Genomic DNA, 25,180 nt, shown 5'->3' with positions numbered 1-25,180 from the left:
TATTTATAATTTCCCCCAAAAAAACGACAGGACTTTTTGAATGACCTGGTATATTAACCTTACTGAATCTTTTTCATCAAAGAGATTCTAAAACTTCAAATGATTCAAATTTTATTGAATATCACAAGATCAGCCATTAAATGAGAACCAAGATATTTGTAAAGCTTTTAATTACCAGTTTAACTATAAATGAAATAATATGAAAACTCACTGCGGATAGCTGACCAAGGTTTAGCTGAACTGGATTTTCTATAAGTTGAGGAATCTCCTGTCATTCTGACTACTACATCTTCAACTTTGTAAGTTGGACCTACACTGGCCGAGGGTTCGTACACTGGATTTGAAAAACTAAAGTGCCCTGCAGCAGCTTGAGAATTTTCAAGTGGACTTTGAGGTTGAAGTTTTAGGACTCCATACTGACTATTTTTTCCTTCTGCAGCATCAGTTGGATCCATCTGATGAAGGTCAGAGTATGTTAATAATAAATAAAAAGTAAGAAAACAGAATACATTTGTTGGGAGGAAAATCTATGGAAATTTTTTATGAAAGAGAATAAATATTTAAATTTAATTTTAGACAAAGAAAAGGTCGATGTTAGATAAGTGGTCCCCCCCCAGACCATAGGTGGGCCACAAGTCCCTTGGGAATGGTCCATGAGTGGGTTCGGCTGAACACAATTTTTGAAAACTTATTGATAGAACTGATTTTTAGTTTGCCTTTCAAAGGGTTGGAGTGTTAGTTGATGGATTTTAACAGATATATATATAATCTTTCATTTCTTCTTCTGCAAGGATTCCTGTGAGGGGATTCAAATCACATCAATAGCTCACCAGTGTTTTAGAATTGTTTATAAAAATGTTCAAGGTCTTAAGGAGAAGTGATTATAAATTAGTTCAAGTTGTAAAGTTGTAATCTTGGAGGTTTATCATGGCCGATCTCAAATGTTTAATTATAAAAGTTAATGAATTGATATTGTTATACAACAAGTACATTGCTTCCAAGACATTTTACATGATAAAGCAAGATAATTATTTGAGTATAAAGAGTATACTTAAAACCTGGGTGATTGTGTGTTTGTTTCCCAGGGACTGAAATCATTATTAATTTTTTTTAAAAATTAGTTTCACAATAACTGTTATAGCATAATTTTTATTTTTTAAATTAAGAAAGAATTTTGATTTAAAAAGATTACTTGTTATGAAGTTATGTAATGCTGTTCATTAAAAATTGTTCCCCAAATAAATTATGGTTTAATTTAAATTTTTTAAAACAGAAAAAAAAGTTTTGGGGTAAAGTGAATTTTAATTCTTGAAACACAGCAATGGAGTTGTAACTATTAAAAGCAACTGATAATTGTGCATTGCTACATAGGGATGATTTCTACTGTATTTTATTTGGCACGTGTTAAGGTACAATATTATATTAATATATGGTTCTGAGTGTTAGTTTGGTTTCCAAATTTATTTTTTAGAGACAAACCAAAGAAGCTGGTTTTGTACTAGTAAAATGTAAAACTTATTGTGTGGATGTGATAGTGGATATTTCTGTTACTTTCAAAAATTGTTTTAATAATGATTAAATTTAGTTCATTAACAATACTATACATATATGTGATATGCAATATACATAATTTAAAATAAAACTAAATACTTTTAATTAAATTAAATTGACAGAACTGATTGTACAAATATTATTCGTATTTGTACCCTAGTTTCTTTAAATTGTTTTGAAACAAACATTTATAAAAAAAAAAAAAAAAAAAACTAATGTTGAATTTTTTTGTCAAAACAACTGAAAAGTAATTAATTTTTTTCTTTTAACTTATTTGAAAAAGTATTTTGGGAAAACAGTTTTTACAAAAATTTCAATTAAGGTTTAAAAAATAAAAAAGAAAAGAAAACTATTCGAAAAAAAAATTGAAAAATAACAATTTCAATAAAATTATTATTTCACAATAGAAACTCATGAAATAAAAATGATTGGTTATTTTCAGTGCCTGGTTTATGCATTTAATAAGCACTATGATTGCCTAATTACAATTTTATGAATTCTTGAAAACATTTCTCTAGATAGCCAAAATGTTGTTTGAATGAATAATGAAATTATGTTTGGCTGATTACTGTAGGTAACTTGTTGCATCTGCACTTCTAAGGAATCAATTTCTAGATCAATTTTAATAGATAATAAACAAAAGAAAAAATTACCACAAAGCTCTTTGGAGCAAAAAAAAAATATATATAAAGTAATGTACAGAAAAAAAAATTCTATATTAACTTCTATATATAATATGAACTGAATTATATTTCTTTTAAGAATAAAAATACTTATTAACTACTAACTTGATTTTTTGTACATACAAAAGTTTGTACTATTACTATTTATTACCATTATAATTATTAGCTTTAGAGAACATTTTTTGTTAATTAAAAAATATATATGAAATTTGTAAGTAAATATAATAAGTATAAATTTAACTACTTACAAGTCCTGCATCTTCAGTAGGCTCAAGAGTAATTTTTTTAGATTCCCTACACAACGTAAGGTAAAACTGAACAAAGTCAGTTTGTCTTACAATTTGGTATAGAACAAAGCACATTGCTACAATAACAGTGCTGACTGCAAAAAAAATAAATGTGTTCAAGCGTTGATCATTCAGCAGCATTTTTGTTAGAATTCGATTCAGAGACACTAAGAGCCCAGCACCACCTATTGGTAATGAATTTGTAAAAAAAAAATAAGATTAATTAGCAGAAAGTTTGGTTTAAAATGTTATGTATTAAATTTATGAAATATAAAACTAACTTTCGCCAGCCATAACAGCCTGAGTATATCGACTTGGAAGCATACTGGTATAGCCATAAAAGCTAGATTGTTGAACTGTAAAAGAATAAATGCACACATAAATTTGTTAAATATTTCTAAGAATTATACATTTTGAATAAATTTAAAACAAAAACAAACCTGTACAACCTAACGCAACAACTGCTACCGCTACTAAATTGACAGTATAGGATGTATTTGTGGAAAATATACCCCACCAAACCTCACAAATAGCAACAAAACAAAGGGTAATAAAGGACAAAATGTAGCCTAAAAAAAGAGTAAGAATAATAAATTATAACTATAATGAATAATAATATTTGTTTTCAAACCCATTAAGGATTTCATTACCAAACGTTATTCTGGTATTTAAAGATAAAGCTTCAACCAAAAGATTATTTGCCAAAACTGCAAAGAATGCCATTATAATGTAAACTAATGACATGTCAAATACTATAGAGGAGTCAGGGTATTCCTCTTGGAAGTAATCAACAGCAATTATAAAGCTGAAAAAAAAGTTGAATAAATTTTAACAAATCAGTATAGGTTTAGGGTATGCAGGTCTATTTACCTGTTGTATGGTAACAAAAATCCGACACCAGCAAGGACAAGGGAATAATATATTTTGTCATATTTGTCAACAGGAGGGGAAAGATGACTGAACCCATTTGTGAAACGGAAATCGTTTGTACCCCTGGCTTTTCCCAATTGAATATACCCTCTACTTAGATTTTCATCCATTTTAGAAACTAGTGAATTTTTATGAGTTTAACAGCGATGTATTTCCGTATTGATAAACAAAACAAATGTTTCCGTTCCAGCATTAGGTTTCCGTTTGTACTTTTTGTTCAACATATTATATTTCAATCAATATCATTCACGGAACATACTAATTTTAGATTATTGGCTCCTAACGTAATATTTAGAAAACACAGTAAGTCATCTTTAAAACGAAATACGCATGCCTTCCAATCCGTCATCGATTTCTGCGCTGGGAGCAGCGTTTGGAGGAATGACTTCCCGGTAAAATTTGTTTCTGGTTAAAATTATGTAAAACGCTATATTTATTAAGTGGAATCGCGGCCTATTTAAACGAACTATGAGAATATTTAGGTGGAAAAGTATTTCAATTGAAGAATTTAAAATCGTAAACGAATGAACTGGATTCAATGGGAGTTGACAAAGCAAAATAAAATTAATAAGGTTTATTTTTGTTGGTAGAAATCAATACTAAATCATACATCTTAAACTTTTTATTACAATTTTTGTCATATTTTTATTATTTAAAATTAGACTGGTAGTGCTGACAGCGGATATCACTTATCACTTATCAAGGCCTCAGATGATTCAAGCTCAGCTGGTAGTGTGTTGAGTTGTGCAATAGTGTAGGTTCAAATATTCAAGTTTTGACTGTTATTGCTTTGTGGCCACAAGGATGTCGCTCAATACAGCACACATTAATGGGGGCGTATTAATACATGCAGGTGAATGGTAAGTATCATTTATGCTACAATTGTTATGACATATTATTGTATATTGTATATATATATATATATATATGACATATATTGTGTCCAGTTCAGCTATAGTTAACGAACTGCTGTCTTTACATAGCTATTAAAAAGAAACATTTTTTCAGTATTCTACTGTTTTCTGAAGATGTATCTATGGAATTTTCTGGACAAGATAGTGCTGTTTTCAAAGGTAACAAAACAGGAAGACTTTATCTTACTACTCATCGCATGATTTTTAACAATGCAAAACAGGCTGATCCCATGATTTCTTTTAGTTTTCCATTCATAACTCTGAGTGATGTGAGTTTAGTGTTATCATTGACTATCATTTCTATATTTAGACTGTCTCATTAATAACTTTTTTCTTGTTTACAGGTTGAATTGGAACAACCTGTTTTTGGTGCTAATTATATTAAAGGGAAAGTTAGAGCTCAACCTAATGGTAATTGGATTGGAGAAGCAAAATTTAAATTAGTTTTCAAGAAAGGTGGTGCTATTGATTTTGCTCAAGCTATGTTGAAAGCAGCAAGTATGGGTAAGTCCAATGGTATGTAATACTTGCAGATCTCACATTTTGGTATATATTAGTCCCTTGATATCAGTTGTGGGTTATAACCTATCATGGTATATTATTCCAACTTTGATTCCATATGTTTCCTTCTGTTTGCGTAAGAGATAAGCAAACCCCATGGATTTTTTATGTTGAGGTCAGAGCACAAATTCATTAGAAATATGAATCAGTTTACGGTTTTAAGCCAGTATAACAACCTATTATGGTTATCAGGTTATAATCCAATTTTGGTCAGGAAGGAATAGTATCTGTATAACCAAATATCAATGTTTCTGTGGTTCTTCTTTTATATGTATTGTTAACTATTTATTGCAATGTTTTGGATTTGGATTAAATCACCAATGCTGTTAGTACTTAGTTACACAAACTCTCTGGCTGTTATCATTGTTGTCATGAACATCTAAATTTTGTATATTCACCAAAATACTTTACTTGTTATTACTAATTTTTAGCTTCCAGAAATGCAACCAGTGATGCTCCCCCACCATACACACCTCCTGGGCAGTGGTATCAAGCTCCTCCTCCTGCATATGCTCCTGACCCCACAGGCTATTATGGCTGGGTACCACCAGTCAATGTTTTTTCAATGCAACCACCTGGTAAGTTAAATGCAATTTACCATATTAAGTTTAGTCATTGTTTATGCTATTGTAATAGTTGTTTAGGTAGAGTAAAAAAAGCAATTAGAAAAGAACTTTGTAAATGTATTCATACAAACTACAAATATGGCAGTACAAAGAATAAGGGAGTTAACAAGAAGGTTACTTAGTGTTGCCAAGTTTCAGACATGCACTAATTAATTTTTTTTCATAACAATTATTACCTTTTTAAGTTTGGTGGTCTTTGATTAGTATTATTATTGATAAGTATTATTTTCCTTTTTAGCTAATTCTGTCTATATGACAGACATGCCTCCTCCTTATCCTGGAATCAACAATACAAATGGATTTGTTTATCCTCCACATATGCAGCAGGCTACTGGATTTACTCAACCAAATGCTGCAGGTAGATATATGTGTTTTTAACACATTTACTATATGATTCGTACTTCTGCCGTTTTTCAATTTCAGACATTTTTATGTGCCAAATTGTTATGTATTATTGTGTTTGGTCAAAGACTGTCTCATCTCACTGATGAGGCAACTGTTCTAAAGATACTGACATTTGTTCTAGTGAAATGTTGTTAAAACTAAAAAGTATTTAGAACTTTACTATTGGAATATTCACTATTAGATTTGTACCATTTTTTAAAAGTTATGTTATCCACGATATTTTTGTTGGTCTCTTCAACATCTACTAACTGCTATCAAGGACATTAGCAGAAGCTTACATATAACTGAAGACTTGTTTGTGAGAACAGAATGTCAACTTAGCTTATGATTAGGAAGCACTTTCATGTTTTGCATGGGAGAAAAATATGTACAAATGTATTGAATGCTTCATTCTAACCTCATAGTATGTACATGTGGGTTGGGGTGGCTACCATCTCTATTTGTTATTTACTCAAAAGATTCACTTAAGAAATAATTGTTTATAAGTTGTCTTAAAGCCACCTCAAATCGACTATGTCTTTTTGTTGGAAGGCTTTAAAAATGAACAAAAAAACAAACTAGCTTAGATTAAACATTTATTTGGTTCAATTTAAACATGGTAAAAAACAAAACTAAAAACTAACATAAATAAAACATACGAGCAAAAATAAAAGCCCTTTCAGATAAAAATAAAATAGTCAGATAAATTATGAAATTAAAATAAAATAAACTAATTTACAAATAAACAAATAATATGTAAAATAAATACTGGTCGACAGTTAATCCACTAGTTCAAAAGGTTAATCCACTCCGATAGGTCAGAGGAAGATATTTTGCTTGTCGAGATGTGCAGGTAGAAGCTCCATTGTTAAATACTCAGCTGCAACTCTCAAACTGGTCCAAAGTTGGTGCAATGGCTTACAAACAGTCGATGTCCCAAAAGCTAAGATGGCCGGCTACAGTGGCACTCATTTAGGGCAGACGGGGTCTAGTTGTTTTTATTAATTATACGAGCCGATTGATTAGCAACAACTCATATTGCACTCAAAGGCCAGAAAAGGTCTGGTTCCGAACTGTAATGACTCACTAACTCACTAAAAATGTCCAAACTATTATCAACCAAATGCAGACAGGGCTGCTGAGGACGCTATCAGGGCCACTAATTAGTCGCAACTGCTCTAAAAACTGAGATGGTCGGTCCGTAGCTAGGTGACGCAACAATGATCACCCCTAGCAACTGTCTCTATTACTCATTATTACAAACAAATATAATTTTACACATTTTTCTTTTCAAATAACTAAATCTAAATAAAACAATACAAATAAAAATAAATGTAACTAAATTAAATTCTAATAAAACTATATAACTAAAACTATAAAACTAAATACTATTTACAACGTAATTATATTATGGCGTTAACAGGTTGTTTAATTTAACAACACTGAGGTTATTAAAGGATGTGGCATAATCTCTATCAATGAAGTAGACTAGATAATATAATATTTTCTTTGTTAATTCAATAATATTGAATTTACAGATATTATTCTTTATCACCGATGAAATTGTAATTGATAATGGCATAGGCCTAATTATTAAAACGATATTTTGTTGGATAACAGAATTAAAATATTTAATATATGTTTAAAAAAATTTGTATTGTTTTAAATTTTGCTGAGTGAAAAGAAGATGTAAAACTCTTGCTTAGGATATACTGATAATTATGATGGCCTTGTCCCTTCCTAGTAGGAGGTGATAGGTCTTTTCTATTAATTAATAATAATTGATATATCAATTTAGAATTAAATTTACAATACTGAGTTTATATTTCTGTTTAGGTGATGCAAAAGCTACAGAGGCAGCTCAGAGTGCTTACTTTGATCCTACTAATCCACATAGTGCCTATGTTCCTCCGCCTGCTTATTATGTAAGTTTGATACTTTTTATTTTTGAGTTATTCCTTAAAAATAGCTTTGTTATTTTTTATTTGTATTATTATTTATTTGCTTACCAATCTGTTTTGTTTTAGGAACCACCACCTGCATACCATGAAGCTAATAAAAAGAATCAGTAATAACCAATCAATATTTTCTTTTTGCAATCAATTATGTCCTGCAGGTAATTAAATGAATGGCATGTATTTAATCAAATTTCTTTTTTTTGTTTTCATTAGTATATCTGAGTTAAGTATTCTTAACCTACACATTGCATATTGTGTTTCACAAGAGAAATATTGATTGTGGGGAAAGGATTACATTTAATTTAATTTCAATTCAATATTTTAGAAAAATAATTATAGAGGTGAAGATAATTAATTTATGAACTAAGGTAAGTGTAGTTAATTACAATTTGAGTTTTTGTTAAAATTTTTTTTTTAAAATTTATGTGTCTTAATAATGTTATTTTGTAATCGAATGAGCCGGTTCCGACTTCAGTCCTCTGAGTAAAATACTGATGAGTATTTTATTTTGTATTTAACAAGTGGTATAAGTTGCTTCAGTTTTGATTCTAAATTTTCACTAAATCCTCAATAAATTAAAACAATTTGTTTTTCCTTTTTTGTTTTTTTTTTTCCCAGAAAATTAATATCTATTGATACAAGTAGTTTAAATGAAATCTGTGATGGTCATAAAAATCAGCCAAATTAAAAATTAATTGATTTCAGAAGTATGATATAATAGTTTGAATTAAATATTTAATATTTCCATTTCAAAATTTAGATATACCTTAAAAGTAGCATTGATTAAAGTGATCAATGAAAAAGTATTATATACTCCATAGCTTTTAAAAAAATGGGAAGAATTCACAAAGTAATAAATGATCTTAACTTTTTTTCATGACCATATAGTATATATGATTAGGAATATGTTACATTACTGTTCATCATATTATTAATTTTATTATATTTATCTGTAAAATATATTTTTAGAAAATAATGAGCATTTTACAATGTTCCATTTAGGTAGCTTTTGATTTGAAGTTATTCTTTGTATAATAACAAAAACATATGCTTGTTTAATGAATATAAATGCACAATATAAATATATATTTGTAATATAAGATACCGTTGTGTTAAAGCTTGTGGCTATCAATTTAACATTTTGGACTAATTTTATATATAAAGGTTTGCTGTTTTTGATATTCAGCTAGAATAATTTTACTGATCTAATCCAGTAAAAGTGATTTTTCTTTTAACTCCAATATTAGATTGGCTGTGTGGCCTAATAAAATTTGTAATACTAGATGGTAAACATTCCAGGGTGTAATAATTTATTTCTAGTCATTTTATTATTGTTTCTTCATAAAGATAAGCAACAGTTTTACTACATACACCACAAGCCATCAACATTCATTGTTTCCTCTTTAGTATCAGATTTATTGTAAGTAATTATTATTGTTATGCTAGAGTTTATTGTTTTAACTATTTTAGAGATAATGATGTAAATTGTATCTGTAAAATAAAATTATATATATTTTAATAACTGGTCAAGTAGGTACGATATTTTTCATTCATTAAACCTCATTGCACCAGGGTAATCAATATTTTAAAAAGTTAATACATGTTCTTTAAACAGAAACAAAATGAAGAATTGGTTAGTAAGATACAGTGTTAAGTTTAAAATTATTGCAAATGAAACGTTAGTACCAGTATGAGTGTTAATTATTAAATGCTGGATTTTCTTTTGTTGTAAAACATACAATAAAAACTTCAAGGTATTGCTTTTACTCTCTTAACCTTAATTAGAGGAAGTTGGAGTGTGGATGTTAGGATATTTGGAGGAAGTCTTTATAAAACAAGCCATATGTATCCATGTGTGGGATTTTTACCCACTAAAACCACCTCCATACACCTGTTCTTTCCTCTCCATGGGATTGCCATTATGGTATAGCTCAGCAAGTTATCTGGTGTGATGTTCACCCAACAAGATCTCTCCAATTTCCCTTAGTTTCTTTTTGAAGCACATACATAGTGAAGAACATGTGCTCCACTGTTTCCTGAATTATAGAGCATAGTGATGTCCAATTCTAAAGCATCTGTGTCCAGTTAATAGTTGGTGACATGAAAACCTACCTCACCATTTATTTTATTTACCCAATGTTCCTGGAATGGGCTATATATATGTGTGTAATAGGCTGAAGTCTGCTCCCCACTTGGTGAAATTCTTGCCTATGGCCATGATATTGCATTTTTCCAAATTGGAGTTTCATGCAACAGAATTGAGGAGATATTCACAGCAAGAAGCTTTCTGTGACTCCACAGGACTTCTATTGTTCAACATAAAATGTGACAAAAAGGATGCTGTTCTATCAGATTTGGCGCTGATGTTCTCCATGTATTAACTGGTGAAATACATCAATCATTACTCCCAGGTATTTTCAGATCAGCTGAAAACAAATTTCCTCCCTACCTATTGATGTTCTCTGCTTCCTGCTACTGAGAAGGAGCTCCTAGGTCTTGTGATCTTCAAGTTGTAGACCTACAGAAAACAGACAACCTCAGATTGTAACAAGACTGTACAATGAGGGTTACTTCTCCTAAGTACTTTGACTCCACCACCTCATCCCTGAAGACCACAACTGTTGCTCCCTCCTGCATTGTCAACTTAAAAATTTTATCATATATGATGTTTCATAGAAGAGGCCCTAATATGGAGCCCTGTAGGATACTAGTCACCTTGTATTTCCTTGGGCCAATCATTGAAACATAAAACAGGACTCTATCCCTAAAGTAGTCTGTAATAATTCTCATAAGATAGGCTGGCTCAGAATGAGTCACAGAATTTTATATTTTTTTGAAGAGAATAGCGATATTGAAGTTCTGTTTAATAAAGATCTTGAGCAGCTTTACAATAATTTAAATTCAACTATAGTTTCTTATTCTATGATGTTGGGCTTGCAAAATGATTTTCAGCCCAAATGAAAAGCTGGACACTTACTACTTCCTCTGGGTTGGTTAATATCAATATCAATCAGTATTCCAATATCAATATATTCATACTTCAGATTTGCCCTTCAGGTCACAATCTGTGATGTGAGTCTGCTTAAAGATAGTTTTGGCATAAAGTTATTCTGTCCTCAACAACACAATTCATAGCTGTGTCCATTACCTTTCCCAAAAGTGAATTCCTCATTATTAATAATCTGAGATTTCATTATTATGAACATGCACTCTATAATGATTATTTTAACCGATAAAAGAATTCATCAGGTTCCGAGATATTTGCGTTCATAATTCGCTACTTTTGAAAGAAAAAAAAATATATTGGCATATTTTTTTGCTTCATTTCACTTGGTAACTTTATCTTTTTGTCAAAAAATTATCAGAAAGGAAGTTGTATGTTAAATTCTCATTTAGAATATATTGTATTTTACTACTATGCCATTATCCATTCAAGTGTTATGCCAATTGTCACAGTTGTGGAGAGCGCTCAAGTTGTCGCTGGGTGGCAGAGTGTTTATAAGAAATATACTCTCTTTCATCGACCACATGTTATTGCTTTCATAATTGATCTGTATGTCAATATCTCCTACAAATTAGGTCTACATGCTGGACTGGGAAATGAGTGTTCCTTAGAAATTCGGGACAACACCGTTTTGCACTCAGGACCTCAAAATATTCAATTTATTTGAGACTTCAGTCTCAAAACGTTCTTTGGTGACTTACCCATTTTACATAGAATATCTTTCCATGAAATATAAGGATGCTTTTTCCAAGTAGCAAAAGATATTCGTAAAGGCAACCAATATTGTTAATAAAACATAATTTAACTTTAAAAAAAAACCGACTACGGAAATAAATTTATCTTATACGCCCATTTCTTCTAAGACAAAAGATGTTGCACATTTCCTTAAATATATTAACGGATTGATAGTGTATCCTATAAAAAATAATGAAACTTGGTATAGTTGTCGGGTGATTTTATTAATTGATAGATAAATTTGTTTCGGGGGTCTATGGTGGATTAGTTTTTGGGACCGAAACTAATACCATTTTAAGTTTTGGTTAAATTATAAAAGAACAATATTTTCTCTCATATCGTCATTACATGTGGCGACTGTTAGTCCACTAACATCACTTGTACCATAAACGTGTCACGCCAGATCCAGTGCGACATTAGTTTTACAGACGTGACAATAAATTTTGTAATGGTCGTAATTATCAAATAGTTACATCAATGGTGGCTGCTGGCTTTTGCTGAAATAACTGAAACTACATAAGGATAGTTCTCCGTCGGATCGTATATATATGTGATAGTTGAATTACTGTCATTAATTGTACTATCAACTATCACGTCAGAGCTAGTACGACTGTATAATCATGAATGTACATCATTTAGTTGCGGTTGTAACATCACTGATTCTAAAGAATTAGTAAAGTTGCGGTTATTTGTGTGGTAAAATGGGTATGTTCGAGGAGCTGAGCTGGTATTTTTTAGTTAGCAGGACTGATCTGATAATATCTACCAATTGATAAGTGTAAACAGTGTGCAGTTAGGTAAGGTTTGAAAATCCTACTAGTCTATTTCTCTATGGTTATGTTTAAAATTTGATAACATAGATTATGAAGGTTGGGCATCCTTAGTTATTGTAATTTTTGATCTAATGTTGGAACAACTAATGGACACACCTTGTTATTTTAATGTTCATACTAATAATTGTGTATTTGTATCTCCTGTGTTATGTTCATGTCGTTTCAAAGAATACAGTTTTTTTTTTTTTATACATTTAAGTTGTTTTTATATAAGGCCTAAACGATATTCTGCCCCAATGTCTATCTACTGTGAAAAAGATCGAGTAAGATCTCTTTTAAGTTTATTGTATTTCTTGAGCAAGTATAACTTCGTGTTGAGGTGTAGATAGTTGACCGTAGATTAATGCTTGAAGAAGTTTGTTGGGGGGTTGTATACTATTCCTTTTATGTATGGTGTTATTGTATTCCTTTTGTATACTTGTATACTATTCCTTTTCAATTGTAAGTTACTCTAAATGTTGTTATCTCTTTTGTTCTATAGCCCTGATGAAGACCTGAAACTCAGGTCGAAACGTCGGCATAAAATAAATAAATATGGTTTTGTTTATTTATCTTGTTCTTTGCTGACCGCACCCCCCGACAAACTTCTTCAAGTATAACTTCGTGACTGTGATCTACTTGAAGATGAGATAAAATAACTATTTAGAAATGATATAAAATTATGTATAATAGCTAAAAGATTATTAGAACTTTCTGAAGATTTTATTTTCTTAACAACCGTCAATTATAAAAGTGAAAACGTACTGTGTTGTCTTTTAAAGTGATGTTTGCACATAAAACACTACTTAATTTTTAATACCTTTACCATCCTTTCCAACAATATCACTATGGAGTAACATAACTATGGTGTTAATTTATCGCAATAGTAAATTAATTGTTATTTAGCTTAAAATTTTACATCCAAATGTTAAGTATCTAAATATCTCTAAATATATAATATCTTAACCTTAACAATATACTTTGTGATGGTTAATACGTTCTTTTTTTTCCTATCTCTATTAAACAGAAAGAAAAAGTGAATTAATAAGTGCATGCTGTGAAAAAGAAAAGTAATTCGTGTTGGGTATTACCTTTTACTACCTTTGGTATTTTAAGGTTACCTGTTGTGTTTATTTGTTATTTATGAGATATCCATACTAAAAAGGTGCTATTTTAAATCCGGAGGTGAGGGGCCTCCTCGTGTTAGGAATACGTTCCTTAAACATTTAATGTCAAATTTATATCAAAGTCATGTCTAAGATTGGCTATAAAACCTTACATTGTTACGAATCAACATAGTTAATGAAGACGAATGTCACTGACAATATTATGGAACGTAGAACTTGCAGGTAAAGCACACGTGTCAGTATTATTGCTAAAATGTGCTAATATTCACGATATTGACTGTATACGAGCCTTTCAAGTAAAAAGTGAGCATATATTAATGCACAATGCAGTTAATTCTCACGACGGCTACTGGCAGTGCTGCCCTCCTTTAAGGAGGTTACGAAATATTATAAAAGAGGTATCTGTTTTCTCAGTATTTTAAGCTCAAATTGTTTGAAAATACTAATGGGATAAATTTTGCGCAACAAATTTAAAAATCGGTTACGAAATATTATAAAAGAGGTATCTGTTTTCTCAGTATTTTAAGCTCAAATTGTTTGAAAATACTAATGGGATAAATTTTGGGCAACAAATTTAAAAATCGGTTGAGGAGTTCGTTTAAACCGTCGACCATACAATGAGCAGGTTATGTGAATGTGATACCCTAAAGACATTACATTAACTTTCTTTGACTTCGCCGTAGTCGGGTAATTAATAATTAACATTGCTGTTATTGTTTATATCATTAGTCAGAAAAATTATCACTAAATCATTTTGTTAAAAGTTTATTGCTTTTATTGCTTCAAAAATTATTTTTGGCTAAGCTCTCTCCATGCCTAGTCTCCAATAGTGGACATTGTTAGAATAGGCTTTGTTGCAATTAATTCAGAGACCTAATTCAGAGATAATATTATTTTACAGTGACATCACAAACATCTAATCTTCTTTACTTTCAGTTGTATTATTTAGATTTTCTAAATTTCCAGGACCAGAAAGCAACATCTTTTCCTGGTAATATATGGACTGGCTGTCATTGTCTGGTTTTGTTGATACCTTTGTTGATTCTTCTGCCGGTCTGAACATGCTATGGATATTGCACTCATTTATTAAATTATCCTTTAATATAGTTTGACTTTTTGGTTTTTCCTTGGCTTTCATTTCTTGTGAGGCTGGTGAATTCTGCTCAGTTGATGGACTGAGTGAATCCTCCCACATATTCTGGATTGTGATTGGACATGGGGGCATTTCTTTTGTAGCTGAAGCATTTGATACAGGTTTGTTTTCTGTTATATTCTTATATTCAACGGTTTTTGAATTGGATATGTTTTTTTCTTTAAAATCTGCCACGTTTTTGAACTTTGGTTCAGGATTATTAGGTTTATTTTCCAAGTGGTTCGTATTTTTATTAATACTTTCTGTCCGATTCTTCATCGATATAGAATTGAACAGCACATTATATTTGCTTGGAGGACTATTGACACTGATATTGGAATCTTTTGTTATATTTAGGATAGGTTTACGTTTTGATCCCATTAAAATTTTATTTCCCTCATTATTCGACCAAGAATTGTAGTTAGATTTCTTTTTACTATCAGGGTATTCCCATAAATTAATAGGATAACTCATTTTTTTAATACCATTTTCATCAGCGCTTGGTTGGTATTTACTCAGGTCTGGTAGTGATTCGTATTCATCACAATTCCTTTCCCCATAAGATTCTGAAGTATGGCTGTCCCAATCGTTGGATTGATTAGCCATTTGTTTGCCTGTCTTGTTCAGACCTCTTACTTTTAGTAAGTCATATATAGTTGGAATATTTGTGCTAGAATCATTAAGACGCACTGTCGAGTGAAATTTATTGGTTCCTGACTTATTTATATTAGATGCTTGAGATGCAGAAAATAAATGAAATTTTCGTTTCGTCGTATTTTCCTCACAAGGCATTTTGTAGGGGCGTTCTTTTTTTTTAATCACAGGTCTTGGCTTATTACACAATGAATACGGTTTCTGCCTACACTTACCGTATATACTGTCTGGCTCCCCTTCGTCCGGATGTACTTTCCTTTGAGGTCCTCGACACCTACCCGCAGGCCTTACTTTACAATCAAGGAATGACTTTGGTGTAGGATTTCTTTCTTCCTCTTCTGCAGCTTTAATTCCTGGACATCCTGCACAAATAAAATCTTTTTTCTTATCCTTTTTAGTTTTCTTATCTTTTCTTTTTTTAGCTTGTTTGACATTGATCTTGGCTTCTGTCATAAATGTTGCCTTTGATGATACTTGTACTATATTTTTTTTTCCTTTTAAAAGGGTTAGCTTTGATGGTGGGTAGTAGGGTTTGGGAGGTGTCGGTGGTTTTCTATCCACACCTTTTTCTTTAGATTTTTTTATGTATCTTTCTTCTGCCATTTTAGATAATTCTTTGGCTAAAGTGGTGGTAGTTTTTTCTTTTGTAGTTGTTGGATATTGCACACCGTAAGACATATTCCTTTTAGTTATTTCAGCAAGTTTGCTTAGTTCTGGATCTATTTCTTGAGAATTATGATTATAATATAAGTCTTCAGGGCGACAGGCTGGAGGAGGGGCATGCAAACCATCTCTCAGCCTGCCAGATAATGGTTTTAACAATAGGAAATGTAACCCTACTCCACTTTTAGCGGGCTGGCAGGTGTTATCAGTATTTATTCTGTGAGATATTCCCCCTTCTAAATTCGGTTGACTTTGATAAGTTTCAGTCTGCTGCCTACTTCCTTCGCTTGATTCATGGTTTTTCATCTGAGCTTGAGAAGTCGTGTGGAATGATTGCACCCGAGTACATAGTGTCTTAGTCTTTTGTTTCATTAAACCCAGCGTATGAATTTTTTTGGGTTCTGGAACCTTATCTCCATATTTATATGGTTTTAAGAATGTTTGCCTTCCACAAACAATCTTACTGACTTCAACATTTATTTCTTTCGGTTCTTTACTGTCACCACGGCCGTCTTGTTCTTGGCCTTTACAAATGAGGGGAGGCATTTCGGCTGTACTCCTAGCTGTAATAGCCTTGGGGCATTCTACTTCTTTAAATTCTGCGAAATAACCACAAGATAAACGAAGACTTTTACTAGAATCTGGTAACTGTGGGACACAAGGACCTTTTACTTTAAAAGAGCTAGGTATTTCTTTCATTTCGTCACACAAGTTGATACCACTAAATGCTTTTTTATAAGCATAATCGTCCATGTTTATTGATTTCTTGGGTATTGGACACACTCCTTTAAGTGCTAAAACACAGCTGGGTTCGGCAGGAGGTGGGGGACCACAAGCCTCAGGGGCTTGTGGGGGCTCTTGTATTGGAGGTAAACTAGAAGGCAACACATAAATTTCAGCTTGTCCGTACCATTCTTTTGGTGGAGGACAGCAGTTCGTACCTGAACATTCATCGCAGTGGGATTGAGCGGAGCAACATCTTCTTCTTTCGGCTTGTAGTTTTTTACACGTTATAAGGGGAGGTTTACGGACTTGGTCGGGTAGTAGAAAGCTCCAGTACTCTTTCCATGACATTGGTTTTTTTTTTTTTTCGCAAGGCTTCTTATCAAGAGGGATAAATACTTTTTTGAATCTTGGAAAAAAAGATGGCTTTGGACATACCTTTGAAACATTAATGTTTTTGCATTTCATTAACTCTGGCCCTTTTTTAACTGACCATTGCCAACTTAGTTCTCTCGGCTCTTTGTGGCGATTGGAACAACAGTAGTTTCTCCATGAACTTCGGTCCTGAAATAAAAAACAATCATTTCTTTTCCATGCATGCATTCTATATTATATTAATTAACTTGATGATTATTAGCGCAGTTTTTTTTTTTGTAAGGATTTATTTGATACATTTTGCCTAGTATTATAGTAATATAAATAAGTAGAGGTGAAGTGTTTATAGTTGCAGACAATTAACAAAATCAGCTGGTTGAAATCATAAAAATGTCGATGTATCTATCGGCCGTGTTCTATAATTATACAAATTGGGTATTTTTGTATTTATTATTAATGTTACATGGGGGACACACCACATAATAATAATTACAATATAATAATTTATAATATTATAATATAATAGTAATATCCTAATACATGGTATTACATTAATACCATGTAATAGGATATTACATCACGCGTTTTCTTGACGTGTTTTTTCGTAGGGTGGGTTCGTCACTCCCACGCCTATTTTTTGTGAGTGCCACCCACTGTCTAACGGGCCTCACCAATACCTGGGGGGAGATTATGAGTGAAATTTGTATTAATTTATGCTTGAAAAAAGCCCGGGTGGGACCGGGACTCGATCTGACGACCTTTGGGTTGGTAGACGCGCGTTGCAGCGCTGCTACTGCTACCCCTATTAAAATTGTGATGCAAAAAAAACAGTAATTATTCAGAGGGGTACAGGTTGTAAATTTAATAAATCTAATTTGTCAATAAGTTATAAAAATGGTTAATAGGTAAATAAAAAATGTATTTGCATTCAAAAATATTTTTTACGCAATAAACTTATATTAAAAAAAAGGACTTAAGAAAATAAAAATAGCTGGTAGCACAATTTGTTATTTTTTTAATAACTAAATAAAATAAAATATATGGAAACTTAGGGCTGATCTTACAATTCACTTTACATGATATTATGATTAAAAATAAAATATAAAAATTAAGAACGAGAAAAAAAACTAGCAAAAAGTGGAGGATTAATAGTTAATTGTATGTAATAGAATGAAGTAAGATGGTCCAGATGGCGGTCAATAAAGGTAAAAAATAATTTTTTTTTGTTTACTATTTTGTATCATTTTTGACCACTAACCTGACTATTTCCCTACAATCTAAAGCAAAAAGTATGAAGACTAGAAAGAATATTGATGGTCGTGGATCTTATTAATCATTTCCAAAAGAAATATTAATCGGCCTCGTGATCTTAGTGAAGTGGCTGCGGTAGATCAGTAGTGGATTTTGGAAATAGGTATAGACATTTTTCATGCCAAAAATCTTTCCAGCACACTTCGTAACGAAACCAGAATTGTAAGAACATCTTTCGGATTAAAATTAAAAAGGAAAGAATAAGGTCCTGTGATAGTGGTCACTGAGACATAAGATTACGGAGCAGAGGCGGGGACTGTCCTGGCAAAACGCGACGGGTGGCAACCTTTTACACGGGTGCGCTCCTCCTTTAGAAAATTGTTTGGTTTTCACTGATAATATACATTAGGAAGTACAGCCTTTAATTTACTTTCACTAACTTCACAAATCCAATTCAATAGAAATTTGATTTATAGTACAAAAACAAATAGATAAGAGAGGACTTACGTTGAAACAACGTCGTAATAAAATGTGTCCACGTCTTAAATGATGCATTGTCTCACATAGTCAAAAGATCATCGACAAAAATTTTGATAATCTAACTTGCTTGCTTATGAAGGTGATTGTGTAATGTATTGAGTGATTTTAAAACTAGATACATATGGGTGGACGACACATGGTTTTGGTTATCGAGCGAATAATTTTTATAAATTTATTTTTTAAATGTTTTTATCTTAATTAGGAGTAATTATGTATCCCCAATACTTAAAAAAGAATTACAATCATTCATCGTTTCTACTGTTGTAGTGTTTTGGGAGCAGTAAATCTTGTAATGATTTGATATCGTTTAACAACTTTACTACGCTTAAAATTAATGGTGTCGAAAATTTGATGAGTTCAATTGTTCTATAACCAAATAGGTGATTTTTACCGATTTGTAGTAACTTATGGACAATTTTTCTATTCTAGCTCTTAATTGGAGTATGAACTAAACAATCCAGTTAAAATTAAAGTTATGAATTGAGTTTCTTATTTTAAATTTGAATTTTGAACTTGATTCAGTGAAACACACACCTAAACTAATTATTACATTATATTCAGAAATAAATTACTAATTATAAAACAGTTGCTAAAATGTGTAAATACACTCTTTTATATCCATTGATCATATTTTTTATTTGAGGGTCATTCAAATATAAGGAAAATGTTGAGCTTGTGATCAAACATGCAGTGGCACGCCATGGTCTCTAGCGTTATGTGTGATCTTCTTATTTTAAGACCCCATTTTAGGGGTATAGAATACTCCAGTACTATGATAGTACAACCTGGTAGCACAACCAAAACCTAAAAATAAAAAGTAATGAAACAAATTATGAAATCAACCTTTTATAAAAAGCCATCATACTACTCGACTGTAAATTCACGTTTCGAATCATCAAAATTAAAAAAATTTAGCCTATCAATTGCAGTTTCAAATCTTTACTTACTTTAGCCTAAGAAAAATTGTTAATGATATCATCGAAGTATCCTTTTTTTGGCATTGGTTTTTACAATAGATATAGTAGCTAAACTATTTAGTATTGTTTGATTCATTTTTTAATTAAATATCTTCTATAATTTTAATTTTGAAAAAATCTTTCGTAAAATGAAATGAATGCGGTGATAAAAAAAAGTTCAGCAATAAGATTATAATTAGTTAACTCTTGAAAATCCACAACAAAATTGAGCATTTGTAGCAAAGACCACTTTTCTGACGTGTCTATAGTCATCGCTAACAAATTTCTTATTCCTCGTTTTATCTCTGATATGATTTTAGGGAGATCTGTGGATAATTCCCTAAGAATATCGTTTGCTGCTGTAATAAGGTAAGGGAGTTTGATGACGGATATAGTGGTTACAAATAGTTTCTATGGACTACAAGGGGGAGGGGAGAGGTACGCACGTGGGATCACAGAAATCAATGAAACTTTTTTTTGTGATACAAGGTGAAAAAAATTAAACGTCTCCTAAGTTTCTTGCCAATGCGCCCTAGGAGCCGAGAAATTGTTTGTCGTTTCACATTCTTTTAGGAATTTATTTTAATTTTATTGCATAGCGCCTTTGCTCTGTATGTATTTAATGGTTATTATTTTAAAACAATTAACAGTGTTTTTTTTTTTTTTGCGACTATTGTTATTTAATATGAAAACTTTAATTACTCTTTCTTATCAAAGAGAAATGAACTTCAGAAAACGTGAGGAAGAATAACAAAAGGACCGTTGTATAAAGAAGTAGAGTAAAATGGTATTGAAAGGAGCTTTAAAGCTTATACCTAGATAATGTTAACATTATCGCAATAAGCTAATGTAATTTCAAATGATCATAAACTGTGGTACATATCTTGATGATGGTCAACAATAATAGGAATAAATAACTGGAATTTCTTAAACAAGACCAATGAGGACGGAAGTTGCTAATTTAGTTTGCTATATTAAAGTACGAATTTATGCAAGTTGAAGTATCCGTGAATTGTTTAAGAATTTCCATTGTTGATAGACCAAATTAATGAAAAAAGCGTTTACTGCATTTTTTAGTCAGTTCAAATTTGTGATTGAATGAACAGTTTTCATGTAATTACATAAGTGGGGGAAAGTTTTATTTACCTGTGCACAGAGACGTTGTCAACTATCCTCTTTATGTTTTTACTCTTCTTTGGAAAGAGAACTCTATGCAATTTCTTGTTCGCGGCACTAAATTAACCTGTTCGTTCAGGAACGACTCGTACTATATCGCTCCGTTTGGCTTGCGTTCTCTGGATGTGTATTTTACTGTGTTAGTTGGAGTGTAGTATGAATATTAAAGTTTCAATTTATTGCAAAGATTTTACGTAACAAGTGACTCTTAAATTAATTTATTAATTATTAATATTGCTATTATTTAAAGTTAACTGTGGGTTAGTTCTTGTTGTTATGCCAATAGGTGTTGATCTAATGCATTTTTAGAATTGATGTTAACGATTATTTTTTTGCAGGTATTGATTTAAAATAAAAATGGCTAAACGTGACACTGATATGAAATCAAGAGTAGACAGAATTGTCGAAAAATTTCTTGGTTTTAATGAACCAGTTCTAGCAGCTACTGCTTTGAATTGTGTTAATAATGGATATGATAAGAAAAAAACAACAGGTGAGAATCATTTATTTTTATCTTCGGTTCTAATTTATATAATATGCTTACTTAGATTTGGGTTTTATAAAAACTAGGGCAGAAAAGCCTTCCTCAATCTTGAGAGTCAATTTGATAATGAGATAAACCAGGTCCTTTTGCATAAGATCCTTTTTTTTTTTTAATATTAATTAGCATCTCCATTGTAAGCAATTTCCTTGATACTACTGGTCGAGGGGACTTGTTTGGCAGGTGGGCCTAGTGTTCCTTTATGACAACCCTTAAAGGCTGCCTAGAGCTTGAAATGTTTATCTTCTGAAATAGATTCTATTCCTTCAAACTTCATTTATATATATAAATGAAGTTTGAAGGAATAGTTGGGATCATGGCTCAGGGAATTCTTTTCCTCTGAGAATTTGTATGTATCAATACTAGATGGAATTGAATTATAAATCATTGGGATGAGTTGTGTATGGATTTTATGGTGAACAAAACACTGAACCACTAGTATGTTTTATTTTCGATGTACCAACTACATTAAAATGGTGATGAGGATATGTGTTTATCAAATAGACATTAAAAATAATCCAACATGCTTGGTGACTTAAGAATAAATAGTAACGTAGTATGAATAGAATATGAAATAGAATGGAAGGATAAGCCCAAATAGGATGATGATATTGAGTTAGATATAAAATCTTGTGCAGCATGTAATTCAATAAAAGATAATCCTAGTGAATTAACTATAATTATGTGGCAATGGCCATGGAATTCATGGCAGAGGCCCAATATTGAATGTTCAGGACTATTCTGCAATAGCTGAAATTTGGCTGCTCGAAATCTGTAAGAGTTAAGATATCTCTAGAGAAGCAGATAAAAAATTATGGAGAGAAGTATATGCCTTTTAAGTCTTACTTAGTGGAAATTCTGCTTGGATTTATTACTATGAAAAGTGTTACAAATGGTTTCCTACTGCTGGCATGAAATATCTGGGTACTTAGTTTTTGTCCGTTTATTATTTCTGAAGTGAGCAAGATGTTACACATTAGTTTAGATAAGTTCTGCCTCATAGGTTCAAGATCCTTGCGGTGAAATTTTTTTTCAAGAAATATGGATATGGGTGCAATAGATATTTAAACAACATACAATAGAAAAGGAAAAATTTATGGATGATATTGTTTTAATGGAGCCTAGTGGGCTATCTCCTTTATGGATTGGAGAAGGTACTATTTCTTCCAATTCCTCTCAGTCTGAATGAAGGGGATTGCTTTTTTTTAGTGTTATGATCTCCTCTTGTGAGATTGTGACATGTCGTTCATCGACTAACCTACTCACTATAATTGTCTGTTTGAAAAGTCAGATAAGTTATATTATAGTCATTAAAAACATTTTCCTTATGTATTAATTTAAACCTATATTTTTTATGTATTATAATATTTTGTTTATCTATCAAGTTTTTCTTTTGACATATAATTAATTGATGACATAGAGTTATTAAAATTTTGTTAAAAATATAAATTTTTCTTAAGCATATTTATCTTGTAGTTTAATAATAAGTTATCTATTCTAGTATTGAGTGTTTTTATTGTTTGGATTCAGTAATATTGTTGAGGTAAGGTGTTTGGTTTTACAGAAAAGCTGGGGAATCTATTGGATACAAGCAAAGCAGAAAAGTTGGCTGAGAAACTTTCTGGGCTTTACACAGAAGGTGTTAAAGATACTAAAACTAACAGGAAGAGACATTTTGATGACCTAGATCCTTTTACTGAAAATAAAAAAATTAAATCCGATAGGGAAGGTGATAAAAAGGGGGATGTACTATCTTCCAATGAGGTATATTATATTATTTTTTTAATTTTAATCAATGTTTTCTTTTAAATTACAACATTTATTTGTTATATTTTATTGATTTTAAATTTAATAGATCAAAAACATGATGGCAAATGCACAAAAAATGATTGAAGAAAGAAAAAAGTCATTAATGGCAATCAAAGGTAGTTCTAATACAAATTCTCAACCTTCCGTTAAATCAGCTCCGAAGACTTTACCAGCTCCACCTATCTCTAGTACTGTTTCAGCGGTACGAGTTCCTGATGAGAAAGCTAAGAAGATTGCTCTTTTACAGGTAAGGCAGTGGGGAAATCAAATAGTGTCTGTACATTTGATATTCAATTATTTCGTTTGTGGAAATCGATTTTCTAGTGATACTGCTTGTTTAGTGTTTTGAGTTTTAACATCTTTATTTACAAAAGTGGAGGAAGGATGGATTTTGACTTGAGGTTTTTCAACTTGGTGTTTATGTTCTCTGCTGAAATACAAATCATCAATTTTTTTCATTCAATTTTGGTTTTTGAATCATACATTTTAAGAATTGTTGTTTTTTATTGTTTTCTGAAGAAATGACTAAAGTTTCCTAAATTTTATTGACGAAGAAATCTTTGTTGTATGCATAAACATAACTTAAAGACTTTAAAACAGTTAGTTTGGATTTGATTACACTAGTTTACAGTTAGCTTTTCTCCATCTCTTCAATTTTAAGAAAGATGAGAAAACAAAAAATCAGTGTTTTTGAATAGAACTTTCATAAAAATGAAGTTCCTGTTGGCTTTATTAAAAAAGTCCTAAAATTTAAGACGATTAAATTATCTTTTAAACGAGACCTCCCATGTTAATATTCATCGAGTAGGTATAAAGATATTAGTTTTAAAAGGTGATAATGTGTAAAAATAACGTAACTAACTTCAATAAACATTACCAGATGGACTCAGTGCAACAGTTCCAGAAATCATCTTAGGCTTTTTTTTGAAGGATGTTTATATCTAGGATAAGGATATGCCTTCTGATGTACTCTATTACCTTTATTTTTCAAATGAAAGCTGAATATTTAAAGTAAAACATGCATATGAATTAAAATGTCAATGATTGAGAGTAAGGAGTCCTGCCCATCTAGGCCTCGAACACGTTTCACCATGCTTGTATCTTGTTCGCCCAAGCTTTGCCATGATATCCCTGGGCTTTTTAATGTGATGAATCTAAACTATCATCCAAAGAAATGGCTTTTGTTTATCAACTCGTCAAAATGTAGCTTGAGAGTGGTATTCATTCATAATGATAACATAAAGCCATCTTTACCCATTGGCCATGCTGTTAATTGTAAAATAGACGGCTGATCTATTTTAAGAGAAATACCAAGAAAAAGTAAAACCAATCATTTATAATTTTTCTTTTTATATTTCATGCTATTATTTGTTTTAAGATATTCAATAAATATTTTTTGATTTTTTTTTGTTTAAATAGATCAAGAAAATTCTAAAGGGAGAAGTAAAATCAATCATTTCTAATTTTTTCTTTTTATATTTCATGCAAATCAAGGTTTTTTTCGCTAATCACAAATTTATACAATGATTTCATAGTTAAAATTCAATAAAATGAACAAAAATTCCTCCAAATGTGCAATAATCCTTAAACATGGAATTTTGTGTAATGTAAAGCTATTATAAACATAATTTTTTTGAGGTGTAGATAGTTGACCGTAGATTAATGCTTGAAGAAGTTTGTCGGGGGGGGGGGGGTGCGGTCAGCAAAGAACAACATAAATAAACAAAACCATATTTATTTATTTTATGCCGACGTTTCGACCTGAGTTTGAGGTCTTCATCAGGGCTA

General features: G+C 31.2%; 4 protein-coding genes across 7 annotated transcripts in view; 2 read left to right on the top strand and 2 right to left on the bottom strand.

Annotated features, from left to right (window-relative positions):
* The window catches only part of Ent3 (equilibrative nucleoside transporter 3), a 9,866-nt gene extending 5,948 nt beyond the window's left edge, over nt 1-3,918 (bottom strand). Inside the window, exons 1-6 of the mRNA XM_014415669.3 lie at nt 3,392-3,918; nt 3,172-3,326; nt 2,962-3,090; nt 2,803-2,877; nt 2,483-2,706; nt 212-455 (exon numbers count right to left, since the gene is read on the bottom strand). Coding sequence (XP_014271155.1) covers nt 212-455; nt 2,483-2,706; nt 2,803-2,877; nt 2,962-3,090; nt 3,172-3,326; nt 3,392-3,561 — 997 coding nt within the window. The 5' untranslated portion in view covers nt 3,562-3,918. The remainder of the gene's footprint in view (nt 1-211; nt 456-2,482; nt 2,707-2,802; nt 2,878-2,961; nt 3,091-3,171; nt 3,327-3,391) is intronic.
* Nucleotides 3,919-4,098: 180 nt separating this feature from the next.
* Nucleotides 4,099-9,660, top strand: Wbp2 (WW domain binding protein 2). Of its 3 annotated transcripts, none has more exons than XM_014415673.3 (7): nt 4,099-4,311; nt 4,460-4,524; nt 4,710-4,881; nt 5,358-5,504; nt 5,791-5,910; nt 7,773-7,861; nt 7,964-9,660. In XM_014415673.3, exons 1-7 carry the CDS (start codon nt 4,299-4,301, stop codon nt 8,006-8,008), a joined length of 651 nt encoding a protein of 216 aa, XP_014271159.1. In that variant the 5' UTR covers nt 4,099-4,298; the 3' UTR covers nt 8,009-9,660. The 3 variants fall into 3 exon arrangements, with proteins under 3 accessions (XP_014271159.1, XP_014271156.1, XP_014271157.1); XM_014415670.3 differs by having other exon boundaries at nt 4,111-4,311; nt 4,460-4,634; XM_014415671.3 differs by having other exon boundaries at nt 4,128-4,311; nt 4,460-4,634; nt 4,710-4,869.
* A 4,661-nt stretch (nt 9,661-14,321) lies between these two features.
* On the bottom strand, nt 14,322-19,067 carry LOC106677633 (uncharacterized). The gene is made up of 2 exons (XM_014415665.2): nt 18,878-19,067; nt 14,322-17,308 (listed from the first exon to the last, which is right to left on the bottom strand). Exons 1-2 carry the CDS (start codon nt 18,923-18,925, stop codon nt 14,489-14,491), a joined length of 2,868 nt encoding a protein of 955 aa, XP_014271151.1. The 5' UTR covers nt 18,926-19,067; the 3' UTR covers nt 14,322-14,488.
* Nucleotides 19,068-21,155: 2,088 nt separating this feature from the next.
* The window catches only part of Prp3 (pre-mRNA processing factor 3), a 23,049-nt gene continuing 19,024 nt past the window's right edge, over nt 21,156-25,180 (top strand). Inside the window, exons 1-4 of one of the 2 annotated variants that reach the window (XM_014415666.3) lie at nt 21,156-21,302; nt 21,381-21,535; nt 23,148-23,347; nt 23,439-23,639. In XM_014415666.3, coding sequence (XP_014271152.1) covers nt 21,400-21,535; nt 23,148-23,347; nt 23,439-23,639 — 537 coding nt within the window. In that variant the 5' untranslated portion in view covers nt 21,156-21,302; nt 21,381-21,399. Of the gene's footprint in view, nt 21,303-21,380; nt 21,536-23,131; nt 23,348-23,438; nt 23,640-25,180 lie in introns of both variants that reach the window. The other variant, XM_014415668.3, reaches the window with a different exon arrangement.

The sequence above is a fragment of the Halyomorpha halys genome, unplaced genomic scaffold (genome assembly GCF_000696795.3).
Source record: "Halyomorpha halys isolate HHAL.00 unplaced genomic scaffold, Hhal_1.1 Scaffold106.1, whole genome shotgun sequence".
NCBI lineage: Eukaryota > Metazoa > Arthropoda > Insecta > Hemiptera > Pentatomidae > Halyomorpha > Halyomorpha halys.
Note: the sequence above shows the minus strand (reverse complement) of the source record. Positions and strands in the feature narration are given on the sequence as shown.